This window comes from Hyla sarda, chromosome 6, assembly GCF_029499605.1.
Source record: "Hyla sarda isolate aHylSar1 chromosome 6, aHylSar1.hap1, whole genome shotgun sequence".
Taxonomy (NCBI): Eukaryota; Metazoa; Chordata; class Amphibia; order Anura; family Hylidae; genus Hyla; species Hyla sarda.
This window is the reverse complement of record NC_079194.1, coordinates 60192442-60212324: the sequence shown is the minus strand read 5'-3', so window position 1 is coordinate 60212324 and position 19883 is coordinate 60192442. Positions and strand designations below refer to the sequence as shown.

At 42.1% G+C, this 19883-nt stretch overlaps 1 protein-coding gene across 2 annotated transcripts in view; it reads left to right on the top strand.

The window, feature by feature from the left end:
• The window catches only part of LOC130277535 (extracellular serine/threonine protein kinase FAM20C-like), a 57818-nt gene extending 41683 nt beyond the window's left edge, over positions 1-16135 (top strand). For both annotated transcript variants that reach the window (XM_056528213.1, XM_056528214.1), the window contains exons 9-10: positions 7845-7904; positions 15812-16135. In XM_056528213.1, the coding sequence (XP_056384188.1) occupies positions 7845-7904; positions 15812-16058 (307 nt within the window). In that variant the 3' untranslated portion in view covers positions 16059-16135. The remainder of the gene's footprint in view (positions 1-7844; positions 7905-15811) is intronic.
• The last annotated feature ends 3748 nt before the right edge of the window (positions 16136-19883 follow it).

The following is a 19883-nucleotide window of genomic DNA, read 5'->3' as shown; positions in this document are numbered from 1 at the left end:
TGGTCAATGTGCATTCCTCTATGCAAGCAAGGACAAGCTCTGCGCTAACATACTAACAGCAGACAATGATTGGCAGGGCTGTTCTCTACTTGGGTAGAGGAGGTTGTATACAGAGATGAGTTCTAATCTAGATTGTCATTCACACAGATAGGCAAGAAGGAAACCACTAGTCACGTATTCTTGCAGTTAGGTAGAGATAAGGCTGAAGGAGAAGCAAGTGGGAAGCTGCTAATCTGGGAAGGCCATTTAGTTTTAGTGCAAAATCTTGGCACCCAGCAAGGCTTTATTAACCCCAGCATTTTAGCTTTGTTCTTCCAGGTTCTCATTTCCTATTTTTTGTTCAATGATGTATATTATCTACAGACCTTGGGTACAGCCATGGACACTAATGTGGCGCCCACATACACCAATGTGTTCATGGCCGTGCTCGAGGAACAATTCGTCTATGTGTCCCACCACTCCAGCTCTTTGCTGGGGTGGTGCAGATACATAGACGATATTTTGTTGTTCACATTAAAGATGGCACATTGGTCACTGGTCTATACGTCAAGCCAACCGACACCAACTCTGTACTACATTACACCAGCTGCAATCCACGGCCGATGGTGCACTCCTTGCCCACCAGTCAAATGATGAGGGCAAAGTGCGTCATCTCTGCGGATGAGGAGCTAGAACCAGCTCTGGATACGATAACAGACAACTTTCGTACCAGAGGGTATTACATAAGATGATTATCGGGCGACATTACCCTGTGTAATAGGGCCAGAGGTCAGCTGGCTGCACAGGTCTGTTTGATCCATCAAAAATTTAAAAAAATAATTGTCCGTCAGCTGCATTTATCCCCATGTAAAAGGAGAGGTGTGGCCTATGAGTGGCGGCAGCAAAAGGCCCCATTAATGATCTAGCAGTTGGTTGTGGGACCCTCCCAGACTCAGGCTTGTTAATAGCGAGCATTGGGCTGTATAATGTGGTTCTTGTTTACTGCTTGTCAACTTGTGGATCACTTAGCCATAAATGCAGCTACTAATTGTAAACTAATACTGTTACTAACTGTAAACAGCAAATAATAATTAAAGGGGTACTTCGCTGGGAAAAAAATGTTTTAAAATTAACTGATGCTAGAAAGTTAAACAGATTTGTAAATTAATTATAATTAAAAAATCTTAACCCTTCCAGTACTTTTCAGCTGCTGTATGCTCCAGAGGAAGTTGTGTTGTTCTTTTCTGTCTGACCACAGTGCTCTCTGCTGCCACCTCTGTCCATGTCAGCAACTGTCTAAAGCAGGATAGGTTTGCTATTGTGGTTTCCTCTGACTCTGGACAGTTCCTGACATGGACAGAGGTGTCAGCAGAGAGCACTGTGTACAGACAGAAAATAAATTCAGAAAGAAAAAGAACTTTCTCTGGAGCATACAGCAGCTGATAAATACAGGAAAGGTTAAGATTTTTATAAAAAAAAGTAATTTACAAATCTGTATAACTTTTTGGCACTAGTTGATTTGAAAACATTTGTTTTCCACCGGAGTACCCCTTTAAAAATCTACAGAAGAGCATCCTCTGTCCGTACATTAGCTTTGAGCTTGTCCTAGCTCACATACAATTGAATTGAATGATTGACTACACTGATTCCTTGACAGGAACACCTACATTTTTACTGTGTAATCAGTAGTATATATTTTGGGGGTCATATTCAAAACTCTGCACATCAAAAATGTTGCGTTTTGCACAAAAATTTTGGCATGAAAAAGTTCACAGATATTCAAAGTGTTTTACATGAGAACTATCCAAGGTTTACACTAGTCACACCAGTTTTGCAAAAGTGGGCGTGGCTATGTAAATGTCATGTTTTACATGATATATTCAAAGGGGTGAGAGTCCATTTTACATCAAAAATTTTACACCAGCTTTTTGCTAGTGTAGAAATCATAGAAATGGTTGTAGGTTTTTTTGTTTTTGTTTTTTTTTCTCTTTAGTTTTTTGGGAAAAGATGCAATTTAATCAATTATTGAAAAAAAAATAATTATTATTGGAAAATGTTGTTTAAAAAATTTTTTTTATTTTTTTTTATGATCACTGCACCTGAACTCAGATTTAAGCCGCAGAAATGTTTTATTTATACAGTTATGTCTTGTCTGGGCACTAGCAGAATATTACATGAGATGCTTCCCCCAGAATTTTCGGGGATGTAAAATTTGGTGCCAAAAGTGCAGATTTTGGCCCCAAACTTGGCAATTTTGGCGCAAAAAAACCAATACAGTGGCAACAATAAAAATTGGCCAATTTTTGGTGCGAAAAAAACGTGGCACGAAAATGTACTCTCACATATTTTCAAAGCCCTTTGATAATGTGAGGAGAAAAAAAAAGTGTAATTAACATGTCTGGAATAGTTTTTGAATATCTCCTCCTTTGTTTTATTAGCATTAAAGGGGTACTCCCATGGAAAAAAAATTTGATGTAAAAGGTAGGAGTAGGGTTTCCACACTTCCAGGGATTCACCTATAAAAATATATGGAATCTCTGCTGACACATATAAGACAAAATAAATAGGATATCTGTGCAAACAATAGTGAGAAACTTTTGGTACTCAGTCTTCACTTTGGCTAAAAAAAATTAAGGTCCTGATCAGGGACCCCATTATGAAATTGGAAAATAGTAGTAGCAATCGATTTCCTAAGCAGACAATCTTGTCTTTAAAATAAACCTGTCACACTTAAAGCGCAACTGTCATGAAATTTTGGTGCAATAACCTGCACACAGCCTTTGTACTGTGTGTAGGTGGTGGTTATAGCAATATTTTTACCTCATATTTGCAGGCTTTCATGACTGCAAAAAAGGCTTTTATTCAAAGCCACTGATGGTCGGATAGGCGTGGCGCGAGGTACGCGATGCCCCGCCGCCGCCACGCCCAACCCCAACCCGTATGTCCGCGCTGGGACCTCTGTGTGATTGACACACAGGTCCCAATGCATGCGCCCTTCAGCTAATCTAACCTGCGCGCCACTGTGTGCCATCCAGCAAGCACTGGCTCCCGCCGCCGTCTTCCTCCTCAGTGCGCCTGCGCAGTGCTAGGTGCAGAGAGCACGCTTCCTCTCTGCACCTAGTATTGAGAACTAACCTGATTGTGCGCTTGCGGGATGACACACAGCGTCGCGCAGGTTAGATTAGCTTTAGGGCACATGCGCTGGGACCTGTGTGTCAATCACACAGAGGTCCCAGCGCGGACATACGGGGTAGGCGTGTTGCTTTAAATAAAAGCCTTTTTTGCAGTCATGAAAGCCTGCAAATATGAGGTAAAAATATTGCCATACCCACCACCTGCACACAGTACAAGGGCTGTGTGCAGGTTATTGCCCCAAAATTTCATGACAGTTGCGCTTTAACATGCAATCTGATCTACCAGCAATATGCTATGGAGCAGGGTTTCCTAAGCAGATTGTACATTGTTTTGTGGGACAAGCCAAATTTTATTAGTATTTTATTTATTTGAATATTTGTTCACTTTGGCTTTAGGGGTCCAGTGGGTGGTCCTAATCAGTGACTGACATACATTGCTGTATGCACACTCATACAGGGGACAATGTCAATCATTGAGTGAGACCACCCACTAGACTCCTTAGTCCAGAATAAATAGGGATTTCAGTCAATGGGGTACAAGTTACACAGAATATTTTTACTCAAAAACTATACATCAGCTTGCTCAGATCGTCCTGTTCTATTTCAAGATGCCAGTAAATTGGACAGCATTTTCATGGTGACCGGCTATGACAGATTACGTTATTTTCCTTGCTGCATTTTATGAGAAACAGAGTTGAATGAGGATGTGGAAGGGAAGGATCTCATTTTGCTACCAAAAAGAAAGTGAAATAAGAAGAAGGAAATTCAGAAAAAAGAAGAAAGATAAAAGAAACAGAGATAAGAGATACATAAGAAATCTAAGTACGGATTTGTAAAAGGAGAATAAAAAGTCGCCCATAGCAATCAATCAGATCGCTTCTTTCATCTTTAACAAGGCCTCTGCAATATAAAAAAAAAACTGCGATCTGATTGGTTGCTATGGGCAACTCAGCAAATTTCCCTCTGGACAGGTTTTGATAAAACTCCCCCATAGTCTATGGGGGGGGGGGGGGGGGGGAAGACATGGAAGTGACATACCGTATTTTTCGTCGTATAAGACGCACTTTTTCTTCCCCAAAACTGGGGGGGAAAAGTCGGTGCGTCTTATACGGCGAATACACCCCTATCGCGGCGGTTCCTGCGGCCATCAACGGCCGGGACCCGCGGCTAATACACGACATCACCGATCGCGGTGATGCCCTGTATTAACCCTTCAGACGCGGTGATCAAAGCTGACCGCCGCGTCTGAAGGGAAAGTGACACTAACCCGGCTGTTCAGTCGGACTGTTCGGGACCGCCGCGATTTCACCGCGGCGGTCCCGAACAGCCCGACTGAATAGCCGGGTTAGTGCTTACAGGACACCGGGAGGGACCTTACCTGCCTCCTCGGTGTCTTCTCCGTTCAGGGATCCCCTGTATGGCCGGCGCTCTCCTTCCTCGTCGTCGCGTACATGCGTCGGCGTGCGTAAAGACGTGATGGCGGCGACGGAGAGCAAGGATACCCGGCCGGCAGCAGAGACGTTCCGGAGCGACGGGGACACGGCGACAGCGATGGAGCAACATCCAGGGCAGCGGTGACGAGTCCGGAGCAGCGGGGACACGTGAGTATTACCTCCTCCTGCAGTGGTCTTCAATCTGCGGACCTCCAGATGTTGCAAAACTACAACTCCCAGCATGCCCGGACAGCCAACGGCTAACTCAAGGTTTTCCAGCCAGTGTGCCTCCAGCTGTTGCAAAACTACAACTCCCAGCATGCATGGTCTGTCAGTGCATGCTGGGAGTTGTAGTTTTGACCCCCCTCCCGTGTGAATGTACAGGCTACATTCACACTGGCGACAGATTACAGTGAGTTCCCCGCTACAAATTTGAGCTGCGGCAAATTTTCCGCCGCAGCTCAAATTCCTAGCGGGAGACTCAGTGTAATCTGCCGCCAGTGTGAATGTAACCTAAAAACACTACACTACACTAACATAAAATAAAGAGTAAAACACTACATATACACACATACACTGCCCCCCCCCCACCCCCACCCCCATTGTATGGCAGTGTTTCTAAGATGGAGCCTCCAGCTGTTGCAAAACAAAAACTCCCAGCATTTCTGGACAGCAATTGACTGTCCAAGCATGCTGGGAGTTTAGCAACAGCTGGAGGCACCCTGTTTGGGAATCACTGGCATAGAATACCCCTATGTCCACCCCTATGCAAGTCCCTAATTCAGGCCTCAAATGCGCATGGCGCTCTCACTTTGGAGCCCTGTCGTATTTCAAGGCAACAGAATAGGGTCACATATGGGGTATCGCCGTACTCGGGAGAAATTGCCTAACAAATTTTGGGGGGCTTTTTCTCCTTTTACCCCTTATGAAAAGGAACAGTTGGGGTCTACACCAACATGTTAGTGTAAAAAAATAAAAAATTTTACACTAACATGCTGGTGTTGCCCTATACTTTTCATTTTCACAAGAGGTAAAAGGGAAAAACGCCCCCCAAAATTTGTAACGCAATTTCTCCCGAGTACGGAGATACCCCATATGTGGGCGCAAAGTGCTCTGGGGGAGCACAACAAGGCCCAGAAGGTAGAGTGCGCCATGTACATTTGAGGTGATTTGCACAGAGGTGGCTGATTGTTACAGCGGTTCTGACTAACGCAAAAAAAAAACACACCCACATGTGACCCCATTTTGAAAACTACACCCCTCACGGAATGTAATAAGGGGTGCAGTGAGAATTTACACCCCACAGGTGTCTGACGGATCTTTGGAACAGTGGTCCGTGAAAATGAAAAATTTTGCACAGCCCACTGTTCCAAAGATCTGTCAGACACCAGTGGGGGGTAAATGCTCACTGTACCCCTCATTACATTCTGTGAGGGGTCTAGTTTCCAAAATGGTATGCCATGTGGGGGTTATTTTGCTGTTCTGGCACCATAGGGGCTTCCTAAATGCGACATGCCCCCCCGAGCAAAATTTGCTCTCAAAAAGCCAAATATGACGCCTTCCCTTCTGAGCATTGTAGTTCGCCCGCAGTGCACTTCAGGTCCACTTATGGGGTACCTCCATACTCAGAAGAGATGGGGTTATAAATTTTGGGGGGTCTTTTCTGCTATTAACCATTTAAAAAATGTGAAATTTGGGGCAAAACCAACATTTTAGTGAAATTTTTTTTTTTTTTTACATATGCAAAAGTCGTGAAACACCTGTGGGGTATAAAGGCTCACTTTATTCCTTGTTATGTTCCTCAAGGGGTCTAGTTTCCAAAATGGTATGCCATGTGTTTTTTTTTTTTTTTTGCTGTTCTGGCACCATAGGGGCTTCCTAAATGCGATATGCCCCCAAAAACCATTTCAGAAAAACGTACTCTCTAAAATCCCCTTGTCGCTCCTTCGCTTCTGAGCCCTCTACTGCGCCCGCCAAACACTTTACATAGACATATGAGGTATGTGCTTACTCGAGAGAAATTGGGCTACAAACATAAGTATACATTTTCTCCTTTTACCCCTTGTAAAAATTCAAAAATTGGGTCTACAAGAACATGCGAGTGTAAAAAATGAAGATTTTGAATTTTCTCTTTCACTTTGCTGCTTTTCCTGTGAAACACCTAAAGGGTTAAAACATTTACTGAATGTCATTTTGAATACTTTGGGGGGTGCAGTTTTTATAATGGGGTCAATTATGGGGTATTTCTAATATGAAGACCCTTCAAATCCACTTCAAACCTGAACTGGTCCCTGAAAAATTGCGAGTTTGAACATTTTGTGAAAAATTGGAAAATTGCTGCTGAACTTTGAAGCCCTCTGGTGTCTTCCAAAAGTAAAAACTCGTCAATTTTATGATGCAATCATAAAGTAGACATATTGTATATGTGAATCCCCAAAAAAAATTTTTGGGAATATCCATTTTCCTTACAAGCAGAGAGCTTCAAAGTTAGAAAAATGCAAAATTTTTAATGTTTTCATCAAATTTTGGGATTTTTCACAAAGAAAGGATGCAAGTTACCACAAAAATTTACCACTATGTTAAAGTAGAATATGTCACGAAAAAACAGTCTCAGAATCAGAATGATAACTAAAAGCATTCCAGAGTTATTAATGTTTAAAGTGACAGTGGTCAGATTCGCAAAAAAGGGCTTCGTCCTAGAGTTGAAAATGGGCTCCGTCCTTAAGGGGTTAAAGGGGTACTCCGGTGGAAAACTTTTTTTTTTTTTATCAACTGGTGCCAGAAAGTTAAACAGATTTGTAAATTACTTCTATTAAAAAATCTTAATCCTTCCAGTACTTATTAGCTGCTGAATACTACAGAGGAAATTCTTTTCTTTTTGGAACACAGAGCTCTCTGCTGACATCATGACCACAGTGCTCTCTGCTGACACCTCTGTCCATTTTAATATTCTGCTCTGGACAGTTCCAAAAATGGACAGAGATGTCAGCAGAGAGCACTGTGCTTGTGATGTCAGCAGTGAGCTCTGTGTTCCAAAAAGAAAATAATGTCCTCTGTAGTATTCAGCAGCTAATAAGTACTGGAAGGATTAAGATTTTTTAATAGAAGTAGTTTACAAATCTGTTTAACTTTCTGGCACCAGTTGATTTAAAAAAAAAAAAAAAAAAGTTTTCCACCGGAGTACCCTTGAAGATCCTCTACTTAGAATTAAGGGTGAGAAATAGTAAGGAATGACAATGCTATAGGATCTAAAGTAATGACAAGAGCCTGGCTTTCTTTTTCTTTTTTCTCCTCTTAGGTTTGGGCGTCACTCATACGATGATCGATCTATTCTCGCCCCTCTTCAGCAATGCTGCAGGTCAGTCATAATAAAGTTTCCTATAAACATTACATTTATAGCAGTGGAGGCCAATCATTTTACCAGGATGTGCCAAAGATTTCGTTTTCCTTCTCCATTTTAGCATATATCAACAACACAATCGTAATTTTTGTCATTGCAAAGGTTAAAGCCAAAAACAGCTGTAAGACTTTTTTTTACGAGATGTTTACAAACCAAAATGCAGTATATTTTCATCATACAGTGGACCATGACATGAAACCAGACTCAGCATACAATATTACACACAGTCCAGATCTGTAAACGTGTCAATGGCTGGAAGAACCAACCAATCAGAATGGACATTCACTGGTAACACCCCTGTATTACTGAAGTGTATGCACTGACTGGTGTCTGGTAGGGCCCCCTACAGTACAGGGAGGTATTACATGTTCTGTACTACTCTTTACCTGTATTACTGAAGTGTATGCACTGACTGGTGTCTGGTAGGGCCCCCTACAGTACAGGGAGGTATTACATGTTCTGTTCTGTACTCTTTACCTGTATTACTGAAGTCATGCACTGACTGGTGTCTGGTAGCGCCCCCTACAGTACAGGGAGGTATTACATGTTCTGTTCTGTACTCTTTACCTGTATTACTGAAGTCCATGCACTGACTGGTGTCTGGTAGCGCCCCCTACAGTACAGGGAGGTATTACATGTTCTGTACTACTCTTTACCTGTATTAGTGAAGTGTATGCACTGACTGGTGTCTGGTAGCGCCCCCTACAGTACAGGGAGGTATTACATGTTCTGTTCTGTACTCTTTACCTGTGCCAGGGTTAGCTGCTCCTTTGGACACCAGGTGAGGGGCGGCTTAATTTTACTTTTTTGGGACACTGGGGGAGATTTATAATTGCCTTCATGACATTTTATCGGCTGAAATTAGGTAAAAAAAATTGTGCGCAATTTCAAAATATACAACTTTAGCAAAAGTGACTGTGAGATGCAGTGCTTCATTCTTGACTGTGCAGTGGACAAGATTAATTAACTGTGTCTTTTTTTAAAAAGGCACAAAAATATGTAAAAAGTATGTGCATACTGTAGCTTCTTGGATCTTTATAAACAGTGTTTTTTTTATGCATTCTTTGCTTTGGTATCATCCAGCTCCACACATACATATGTATTGTATTGTGCTTTTGTGTCTGGTATTGCTTGTTCTAGCTTCACATCCACTCTCTCCTTTTTCCTGTCTTAAAGGGGTGTTCCAGGAAAAAACTTTTTTTCATATATCAACTGGCTCCAGAAAGTTAAACAGATTTGTAAATTACTTCTATTAAAAATCTTAACCCTTTCATTACTTATGAGCTTCTGAAATTAAGGTTGTTCTTTTCTGTCTAAGTGCTCTCTGATGACACGTGTCTCGGGAACCGCCCAGTTTAGAAGAGGTTTACTATGGGGATTTGCTTCTAAACTGGGCGGTTCCCGAGACACTTGTCATCAGAGAGCACTTAGAAAAGAACAATCTTAACTTCAGAAGCTCATAAGTACTGAAAGAATTAAGATTTTTTAATAGAAGTAATTTACAAATCTGTTTAACTTTCCGGAGCCAAGTTGATACATAAAAAAAAGTTTTTCCCGGATAACCCCTTTAACTTCAGAAGCTCATAAGTACTGAAAGGATTAAGATTTTTTAATAGAAGTCATTTACAAATCTGTTTAACTTTCCGGAGCCAGTTTATATATATATATATATATATATATATATATATATATATATATATATATAAAAAAAAATTCCTGGAATACCCCTTTAAAATCCATCCAGATTGCGCCATTTTCTTGTTCCTATTGGTAGAGCCAAACCAGAGTGGATTTTTCACTATAATGCCATGTTTACACTACCTTAAATATGCGGAATGTCCACATGGAAAACACGTACATTTGAATGATCCGAAGTGCGCTAGGACTGCTCGGAAATGCGTGGTCTCCTAGACAATGCATTTCCGTGCAAAATCCACAAAAAGAAGAGACAAGTCTATTTTTATTTTTGTGGACGCTGAAAATGGGATTTTCGTGGCAGAAACCCCTGCCGCAGAAATTCCACCGTGTGCACAGCGCAGCAGAATCTCATTTAAATCAATGGGACTCTGCTGCAGCGGAATGTCTGTGTGGAATATTCCGGGGAAATTGCGCACGGACATTCCGCTGTGTGAACATAACCTTAATAGATCCAGGGCACAAAGCAGTTGTAGACATGTTTTCTACACTGTCCTTTCTAATCTACTGCAGTGGTCTCCAAACTGTGGACCTTCAGATGTTGCAAAACTACAACTTCCAGCATTCCCGGACAGCCAACGGCTGTCCGGGCATGCTGGGAGTTGTAGTTTTGCAACATCTGGAGGTCTGTCTACAGTTTCAAGACCACTTTTCTATTGTGTTCCTTCTATAGAAACCTTTACCTAAAATCACACTCCATTATCTGGTCCATTTTATAACCAATTGCTAATTGAGAAGCCCCAATCTACAGCGCTGTCATTTTTTTCTTATCATCCAAGTAGTCTATATAATGGATCTATATAGAGGCATATAATACAGCAAATGTATTCAACTATGCTTAATTTCTGTAGCGTAAAGAAATAGAGAATGAGGTCAAACAATGGTCTACTTTTCATGGTCCCTTTTCACACAAGAGGCAATAACTGTATCTTAGGGTACGTTCACACGGGCGGATTACCTGTGGCATTTCCGCAGCGTATTTGCTGCAGAAAATCTGCAGTGGATTTTGCTACCATTGACTTCAATGGGTCAGCAGAAAATCCGCAATAGAGGCAGATTTGCAGATTTTCTTCGGACCCATTGAAGTCAATGGTAGCAAAATACGCTGCAGATTTTCCGCAGCAAATACACTGCGGAAATTCCGCAGGTAATCCGCCTGTGTGAACGTACCCTAAAGTTTCTACTTTTTCTAGAAAAGAAGGCCCTTTTATCTAATTTCAGAAAATGGCTTTACAAAGCGTGTTTTTTTGTTTGTTCGTTTTTTTGAGCCAAAGCCAGAAGTAAATTTAGCAAGAAGAAGGTATTCCATCTCCTTGCTAAATTCCTATTCACACAGGTAGAATTCCGCCTGGAATGAAAGCCCAATACACTTTTATGGGATTCGACACTCCCATTGACACTTCAGAAATCCCGCTATTCCTCAAGCAGGATTTCCAAAGTGTCAACGGGAGTGCGGAATCGCATAGAAGTGTATTGATCTTTCATTTCAGGCGGAATTTCACCAGAAGAATTTCTGCCCGGTTTTCACCTTTCTCAAAGATGCAGAAGCCCTGGGGATACAGGCAGTTGGGGCGGGCTGATGCTGGATGGAATACGCGCAACAGCAGAGTTAGATAAACGTTGAGGTCAGATGAAGACTAGGTGTATAGCAAAGGTGGTGCTATGAAAACAACAGAGCTGAGGAGCTCAGATGCAGCCAGATGGAGCAGGCTTGATCCGCAGACAGAGGCAGGGTTGACAATCCGAGTCATGCACAGAAGAAGCAGGCTGGGGGGGGGGATCAGGCTGAGTCAGAGTCAGGTTACAGCTGATGGTCAAGCACAGGAACCTGATCAGGAACAGGACAGACACATTTGCTGTAGACTAACTACGCTATTGTTTAGGCACCACAGGCAGGATGGACTTCTTTCTTATAGATGGTGCCTGGCAGGGATTAGAGCTCTGTAAAGAGACAGCCTGTGCACACGTGCGGCCCCTGCGAGGCGCGCCAGAAAATGTCCCCACCTGCCACAATAGAGAGGAGGGTGTCCAGAGTCTGCAGCAGGGAGTAAGAGCTGAGCGTGGGTCTCGGCCGAGGTAAGCAGCGGAAAGCGCTGCACGCTGAAGGCTGCCAACCGCCAGTGTCACAATCACCTATCCTGTAAATAGGGATAAGATTTTTATGGCTAAAAAAACCCATTATTAAAGGTAACCTATCATGATATGTTACCATATATAATGCATGGCAGCGCATTATATATGGTAAAATCTTCTTCCTCACCATCCCTGGAAGACGTTTCTGCCCACATGGATATGGAGGATATGAATTTACAAAGTCTCCCCCGCCAGTCCTGTAAGTAGTCCCCTGGGCAGGGAGCTATACTTACCTATTCCCGTCTTCTCCGGCTGTAATCACACCCCCTCAACGGGATTGACAGCCTGGGCACAGCCCACATCATCGTTCTGCTCCGCCATCTTAGGGAGTAGAGCGGTGACCAGGGCTGTCAATCATTCTGAGGGGGCGTGATTACAGCCGGAGAAGACAGGACTAGGTGTGTATAACTCCCCACCCAGGGGACTACTGACAGGGCTAGCAGGAGAGACTTTCTAAGGGTGAGTTCACCCCACGGTTTTCTATCAGGTTTTTTAGTCAAAACTGTATTAGTCAAAACTGGACCAAACTGTATGCAACCGTGTGCTTAAAAAGAACCCGCATACGGTTTCTAACAGTATACGGTTTGAAAATGTTGCGTCCGTTTGCATGTGGTTTCATACGGTTTTTAACAATTGCATCAAATACGGTTTTAAGATTTTTGTTCTTTTTTAAATAAAATTTCAATTGTTATCTTTAGAATACTTTAGAATCGAAATGCGCATGTGCAAAGTTGAAAACCATATAGGGAAAACAGGATTGAACCGTAGACACATACGGTTCACTACGGTTCTCATTGACTTCTATGTTACAAAAACCATATACAGTTACAATGCAGTTTTACACCCGGAAAAAAAAAACATGGTAGAACACGGTTTAGAGTACGGGGGGAACATATTACAAACAAACTGCACGCAACCGGGTGCATAAGGTTGCATACATGTCTATGGATACAGTTTCCAATACGGTTACATGCGGTTTCGAATATGAAACCATACACGGAAACCGTGGGGATAAACCGAGGTGTGAACCCACCCTAACTTTATATCCTCACCATCCCTGTGGGCAGGAACATCTCCCAGGAATGGTTAGGAGGAAGCTTTTACCATATATAACGCGTTGACACATTTTATATTTGGTAACATCTCATGACAGGTGAGTTTACACATGAAAGATTTATTGCAGAAGTTTCTTCAAATCTTCCATTCATCTCAATGAGGCTTGCAGAAATCCATGTGCGGCCTGCCAACACAACTCTATTTAGAGGAATGAAACTGATTTTAAGTGGTAGAAATGTCTGAAACAAATCTGCCAAATGTGAATCTACCCTGACTGTGCCGAAAAACTGCTACTATTTGGGAACGCCACGTGTAGCATTTTTTGCAATTATCTGTTTTGGCAATTAACATAAACACATCCTGTAATGTGCAGGAATTTCCAGCATTTAAATCCCAGATCCCATAGCGCTAATATACCAGATGCCTCATAAACCTGTATAACTCAGATATACATACAGTTATATTACAAAAAAAAATCTAATTTTAAACATAATTACACAGTTAAAATCTACATAAAAATTTTGTAACTGCTCATTTGATTTTTACTCTGCACCATGGAGCCATTGTAGTTCTAACCATGTAACTTATCCCACAATGCACTTTTTGCGAAAAAGAAAGCTTCAATATTTAGCTGTCTCAACAAGCAAACATCAAATAACTGAAAAGAAGTTCAAGATTACAAGAATGTTCAACTGCACCTATGTATACCTCCGAAAGAGGGATACAGAGGCTTGTTTGTTAGATATTGTATAAGCCAAACAAAAAAAAACATTGTATGTTCCATAAGATGCTGAATGTATGGAAAAACTATATCCATATGACACCCAGCCAAGTATTGTACAGTCCCTTACAGTTTCAATGATTAAAAAAAAAACTAAAAAATGCTCGTCTGTACAAAATAACTCTAACCTGTAAGGCCAGACTCAATTATAAAATTAAAGGAGTTATCCAATATAAGGTATATTTAGTTCTTACCTGACAGACAATAATGGACATGCTTAGGAAGGATCCGTGCTTGTCTTGGGGCTAAATGGATGCATTTCATTGGATCCTGTTGGAGTTCCCTCCCTCTAACTACAAGTTCCAGGATCCCTTGTTTGTAAGTGGGAGGTCACTTTCTTCCCTCAGCTGAGCATTTCGTGCTGTTTATGAAACTACAATTCCCTGCAGCCCTTTGGAGAATAATCTCCCACCCAGCGGTCCCTCCACCCATTGAAGCAGACAGGCTCCTTTCAAGACAACACTCAATCATCCTGCAGTGAATTGTAGTTTTGCAAAAGCTGGAAGCACCCTGGGCAGAAAACACTGGTCTATTGCATGGAAAGGATCACAGGTGTTTTTTTTAATGGGTGGTCTCACAACATAACCATTTAGCCCCAAGACAAGTGCGGATCCCCATTTAAATGAAAGCATGTGATTCCCTCTATGGCATGTATAATGTAGTTACTATCATAAGCATATGCCTTGCACACAGAGTCTTTATTGCCTACATCATGTATAGGAAATGGATTGGTACAGACGTCATCTTTAGGGAATTAGAACTGCTAAATATACCGTAGATTGAATGTAAACCCACTTGGATCAATAAGTAATTTTGACATAATTGAAAAATGCTTAAAAAGGGTATTCCGGAGATCAGAAAATATTGTTCAATTAATCTAGTAGCCATAGTTTACTACTATATTGATTTATATTTAATGCCTCCCTGGAAGTTCCAAACGTAATTTTCTGTAGGACTGTTGACCCTGCAGAGTCGACTAGCTTCTCCTTTCGCTTGGTAAACAGGCTGCACCATCCTTCACTGCTCGAGAGGTTGGATTGCAGATGTCTAGCACCTAAAGTGAGACCCCCGAGCCTGAGCTGTTTTACTGACTTATATATGGCTGACAGTTCGCGGGGCAGCTTTAGGTGCTAGCCCTCATCAAACCAACCCCCAAATCACCTGAATTTACTCTGCAGGAATTCAGGGGCGCCAGTCATATGGAAAGTTAGAAGTATGCAACTTCCAGGGGCGGGGTAAGGTAGTGTGTAAATTGGAAAAGCGTTACATATAAAACAATAGAAGTATATTAATAACGTGCTACATTATGGCTACTGAATTAAAGGGATATTCCAAATGTTATGTTTAAAACTTCCCAGGGTGGTATTATAACATAAAACAGCTGTATTCACCTGCTGTCAATCCCCATTTGGTACCATTACCTTCTGTCAGCGCTTGCTCTTCTCCGACCCAACAGGCAGGAAATCATTCAACTCAGTTTTTTGGAAAGTGTCCTACTAGTTTCACAATGTTTTTATAGAATTTTATAAACATAAGAAATGTAACATATAACATATTATGGCCTCAGATGTGTCAGAGTTTACATTTGGTTTAAATAATTTTTATTGGATTTTTTTTGAGAAATTTACAACAAAGGAAAGATTGGCCAAAGAAAACAACGTGGCCAAGGAACAATACATAACAAATATAACACAGTTATATAAATATTACTAAAGCAATCACTCAGCTGTATGTAGAAATATTAATTTGCAGAATAATGTCTTTGGATGTTGCGGATATTATAGACATATCCGGTAGATCATTATAGGTCATTTTGAAAAATAAAAACGTCACATAAGCAGTTTTAAAGTATTTTATAGTCATACCTATAACTCTGCAGCGAAGAATAGGATTTTTCATGACTACCTTGACTGGTGGAGCATAATCGTTCATCCAAACAGTGTTACGCATATTCCCAAAGGATCTATTAGGTCCAAAGGGACCTTAATTGAAATTTGACAGCAAGATAATAACAATAGAAAGAAAAACAGGTAAATTCCTCGTCCATACACCTTTTGTAGGGGTTAAAATGTTCTGCCAACCTTCACTACAGAGACAATTCTTCCTTCTCTCCATCTTTAAAATCACATCTTATATATTTGAAACCTGATTCCTTAGTCTCATCATATTGTGACATTCATAATATTAAATTTCTTTCCAGGATTAAGAAATCTACACTGCAACGTCTTGAGCTGCTACATACTGAACCATATCGCCTGAGTGATGTCATGCGGGAATCTCTCTCCATGGACCCTCTCACCCCCGTTCTGTCCGAGGCCCATCTCCTAGCCCTGGATCGCAGACTGGACATTATTCTCAATGTTGTGAGAGAGTGTTTTGAAAAACACGGCCAACTTAGAGTGGCCTATGATGACATGGCTATGCTTTACAAGAACAGAAAACTATAAATTTGGAATTGCCTTCAAATCACCTCTGAACTGCTAACACCTATAAGTCAATGAACAGGTTCCAAATTTTGTACTGGACATTTTTCTATATATATATATATATATATATATATATATATATACACACACTATTATAGCTATTGGAGCTCTGGTTTTCTGATACAGACTTCCAAATCCTCTGCATAAATATATAGTTAAATGACAAAATGTTGTCTTTCTTCAGCTACCACTAGGGGATGCTTAGAAGCTGACTGCATACATTTATGCACTGAACTTTTTTTTAAAATTAAAGGGGTATTCCGGCTTTAAACATCTTCTCCCCTATCCAAATGAAAGGGGAAAAGATGTATGATTGCAGGGGTCTCGCCGCGGTGGACCTCAGCGATCTCGGTGCAGCCCCCCGGCATTCTGTGTCAGGCGCTGCCTCCGAGACGGAGACGTAATGTCACAGCCACGCCCCTCCATTCATGTCTATGGGAGGGGGCGTGACGGTAGTCACGCCCCCTCCCATAGACATGAATGGAGGGGGTGTGGCGTGACATCACATCCTCATCTCTGAGGCAGCACCTGGCACAGAATGCCGTGGGCTGCACCGAGATTACGGGGGTCCCCAGCGGCGAGACCCCTGCAATCATACATCTTATCCCTTATCCTTTGGATAGGGGATAAGATGTATAAAGCCGGAATACCCTTTAATAAAAATTGATTCTTTACTCCCCCTCAACTCGCCACTGCCCCAGTGTTCCCCACTCACTTTAAAGAATATCTGTCAGCAAAATTAACCTAAACAAACTCTCCCCATAAACACAGTGGGGGGGGGGAAGTTATCATAGTGGGTGTTTTGTACATGTTTTCCTTGCGGTGTATTTGATGTGGCTGGGACTAATTTATGAAAAGGCCTTTCATGGATTGTGTGCAATAACATCAGTGATAATGATGGAAATATTGAATGGTATAGATACCGTCTGGTCAGACTTGGTGTGACCTAGTGCATAAATGTGATCCATTGCGCATAAATCGGCGGCTTTTTACAAAAGTCGCAAATGATAAATTGATCACCATTGCAAAAAAAAATTCTATGGTACACATGAATGCAGTGGTGTGTAAAATTAGAAAATTTGCTAAAAAAGATGCAGTACAGCGTGCTTTAACTTTTTTAGCGACAATTTTACACACAAATGAAGGGTAAAGACCATGATAAACACCCCTAAGTCCTTATTGTCCCCTTTCCTCATACACCTTATTTATGTGGTTTGGTGACCGAAAACTATATAAAAATTATCTTTGGGATCAGTTAGACGGGGGCCAATGCCTCTCTCTCTCCACAGTGTCACTGCCTTTTGGTTGACACACAGGGCTATCGGCTGCTAGTAGCCCTTTGTGTACAGAACCTTGTCAATCAAAAGGCAGTGACGTTGTGAAGAGAGGTGTTGCGACACGGCAGCCGTGTGGATGGACGCTCACAACCTGAACCCAAAGAGATCTTTTTATATAGTTTTCGGCCATCAAACTACGTAAAAAGGTATGTGAAAAAAGGGGACAATAAGGACTTTGGGGGTCATTTAAGAACCCCTAATCCGGCTATATTATTGTGAAGTCGCAGAACAAAGCGTTCGCCACATTTATGATGCAACTTTTGTCGACGTATATGGCTTTCTTTGCTGGCTAATTCAGTGGGCATGGTTTTCTAGACATACCGTTTACTCACTTATTTATGACACAAAGTCTTGAGTAAGTCACCCAGTTTTGCTGAATGGCAGCTCCAGCCGGGATCAACCGCGGACAGCCCCTCCGTACTGACTACTAACAGGTGCACTGAATGTTAGCTCCTTAAAAATTTGCAATAATTTATCAAAAGGTGTAGGCTTCTCAATAAATGTCGGCCAGCTGCGCCAGGCACACTAGTGCACTGTACAGGTGGAAAACAACAAAAGTCGCATATGTCAATAAATGACCCCCCGTGTGTTTAGGAGTCTTTCAGGTTTAACTGACAGATGCATACAAGTCTCATCCTGTATGCAATTTAGTTAAGTGTTGCAAAACTCATTTAATGATTAAGCAATATGATCCTTAGCCACTCCTCATAGTAATGGTTTCAAGAAGACAGAATTGTATCATTTAACAATCAAACCATGAAGCTTTATTGTTGCAAAAGCACAAGAGTGATACAACTGCAAGTAAAACAATATAGACACAGTGGCTAATAAGGCCGCAATACAACCAAAAAACATTGGTACGTTCAAACAATAGACAGAAGTCTACAGGAGTCATACACATACAGCACAAAAGCAATAGATCGTATGATAACAATAGAACAAGAAGAACATGATTTACTGGCCACCCCCTCAGAGACAAACAGATGCTATATGTTAATACAGGGATAAACAATGTCAGACATTAAGGAATAACTAGAAGAGATCCATGGCTCCCAAACCACACACATTAAAACACACAACCAAAAAGTTAAATCGCTCTACTGAATCCTCCCGTCAATTTCTTGTTCAACATACCGTATTTTTCACCGTATTAGACGCATTTTTCTTCCCCAAAACTGGGGGGGAAAAGTTGGTGCGTCTTATACGGCAAATACACATTAAAACCTGTCCTATCGCGGTGGTCCCTCCATTAACAGCCGGGACCCGCGGCTAATACAGGACATCACCGATCGCGGTGATGCCCTGTATTAGCCCTTCAGATGCGGTGATCAAAGCTGACCGACGCCTCTGAAGCGAAAGTGACACTAACCCGGCTGCTCAGTCGGGCTGTTCGGGACCGCCGTGGTGAAATCGCGGCGTCCCTAACCGCTTACAGGACACCGGGAGGGACCTACCTGCCTCCTCGGTGTCTGCTCTGTGCCGGGATCCCCTGCATGGCCGGCGCTCTCCTTCGTCGTCATCACGTCGTCGCGCACGCCGTCCCGTCATCCAATAGGAACGGCATGCATAGTGGTGTGCATAGCGACGTGATGGCGGCGACGGAGAGCGAGGAAACCCGGCAGCAGAGACGTTCCGGAGCGACGGGGACACCCCAGGGACTAGGCGACAGCGATGGAGGGCGACATCCAGGGCAGCAGTGATGGGCCCGGAGCAGGGGACACATGAGTATTACCTCCTATACCTGTGGTCTTCAACCTGCGGACCTCCAGATGTTGCAAAACTACAACTCCTGGCATGCCCGGACAGTCAACGGCTGTCCGGGCATGCTGGGAGTTGTCGTTTTGCAACATCTGGAGGTCCGCAGGTTGAAGGTTCAGAATCTTTTTTTTCTAGATTTTCATCCTTTAAAATTGGGTGCGTCTTATATGGCGAAAAATACGGTAATTAAATTAACCTCTCTATTACCCTCTCATGAGCTAAAGAAACTTGCTTCCCTTGAGAAGTGATATAAATTCTAGTGGCCAAAGTAATGTACTGGGAAAGGCGGAATGTGCGAAATGGCATTGTGCTCGGCTTATAACCCAATAGGCAATAAGTAGGAGTTCGTGGGACAGAGAAGGACAATACATCAGTGAGTATATCTAGATCATGGGTCCAGAAGGCAGTCACTAGTGGGCAGCTCCACCATACATGATACATTGTACCTCTCATCCCGCACTCCATAAAGCACATCGGGAACACTGATCAATATATAGTATGTAATCTGAAAGGGGAGTTTCATAATTTAAATCTCTATCTGTGTCTGTACAGGATGATCTGGAGAAAACAATAAAGTACAGATTTATACAGAAATGACTCAGCACAGAATATTGTATCTTTAAAATTATGGTATTAAAGGGTGGAAATTTAGATACTTTCAAGTGAGCGATCTTATTCCATTGTCCAAGAG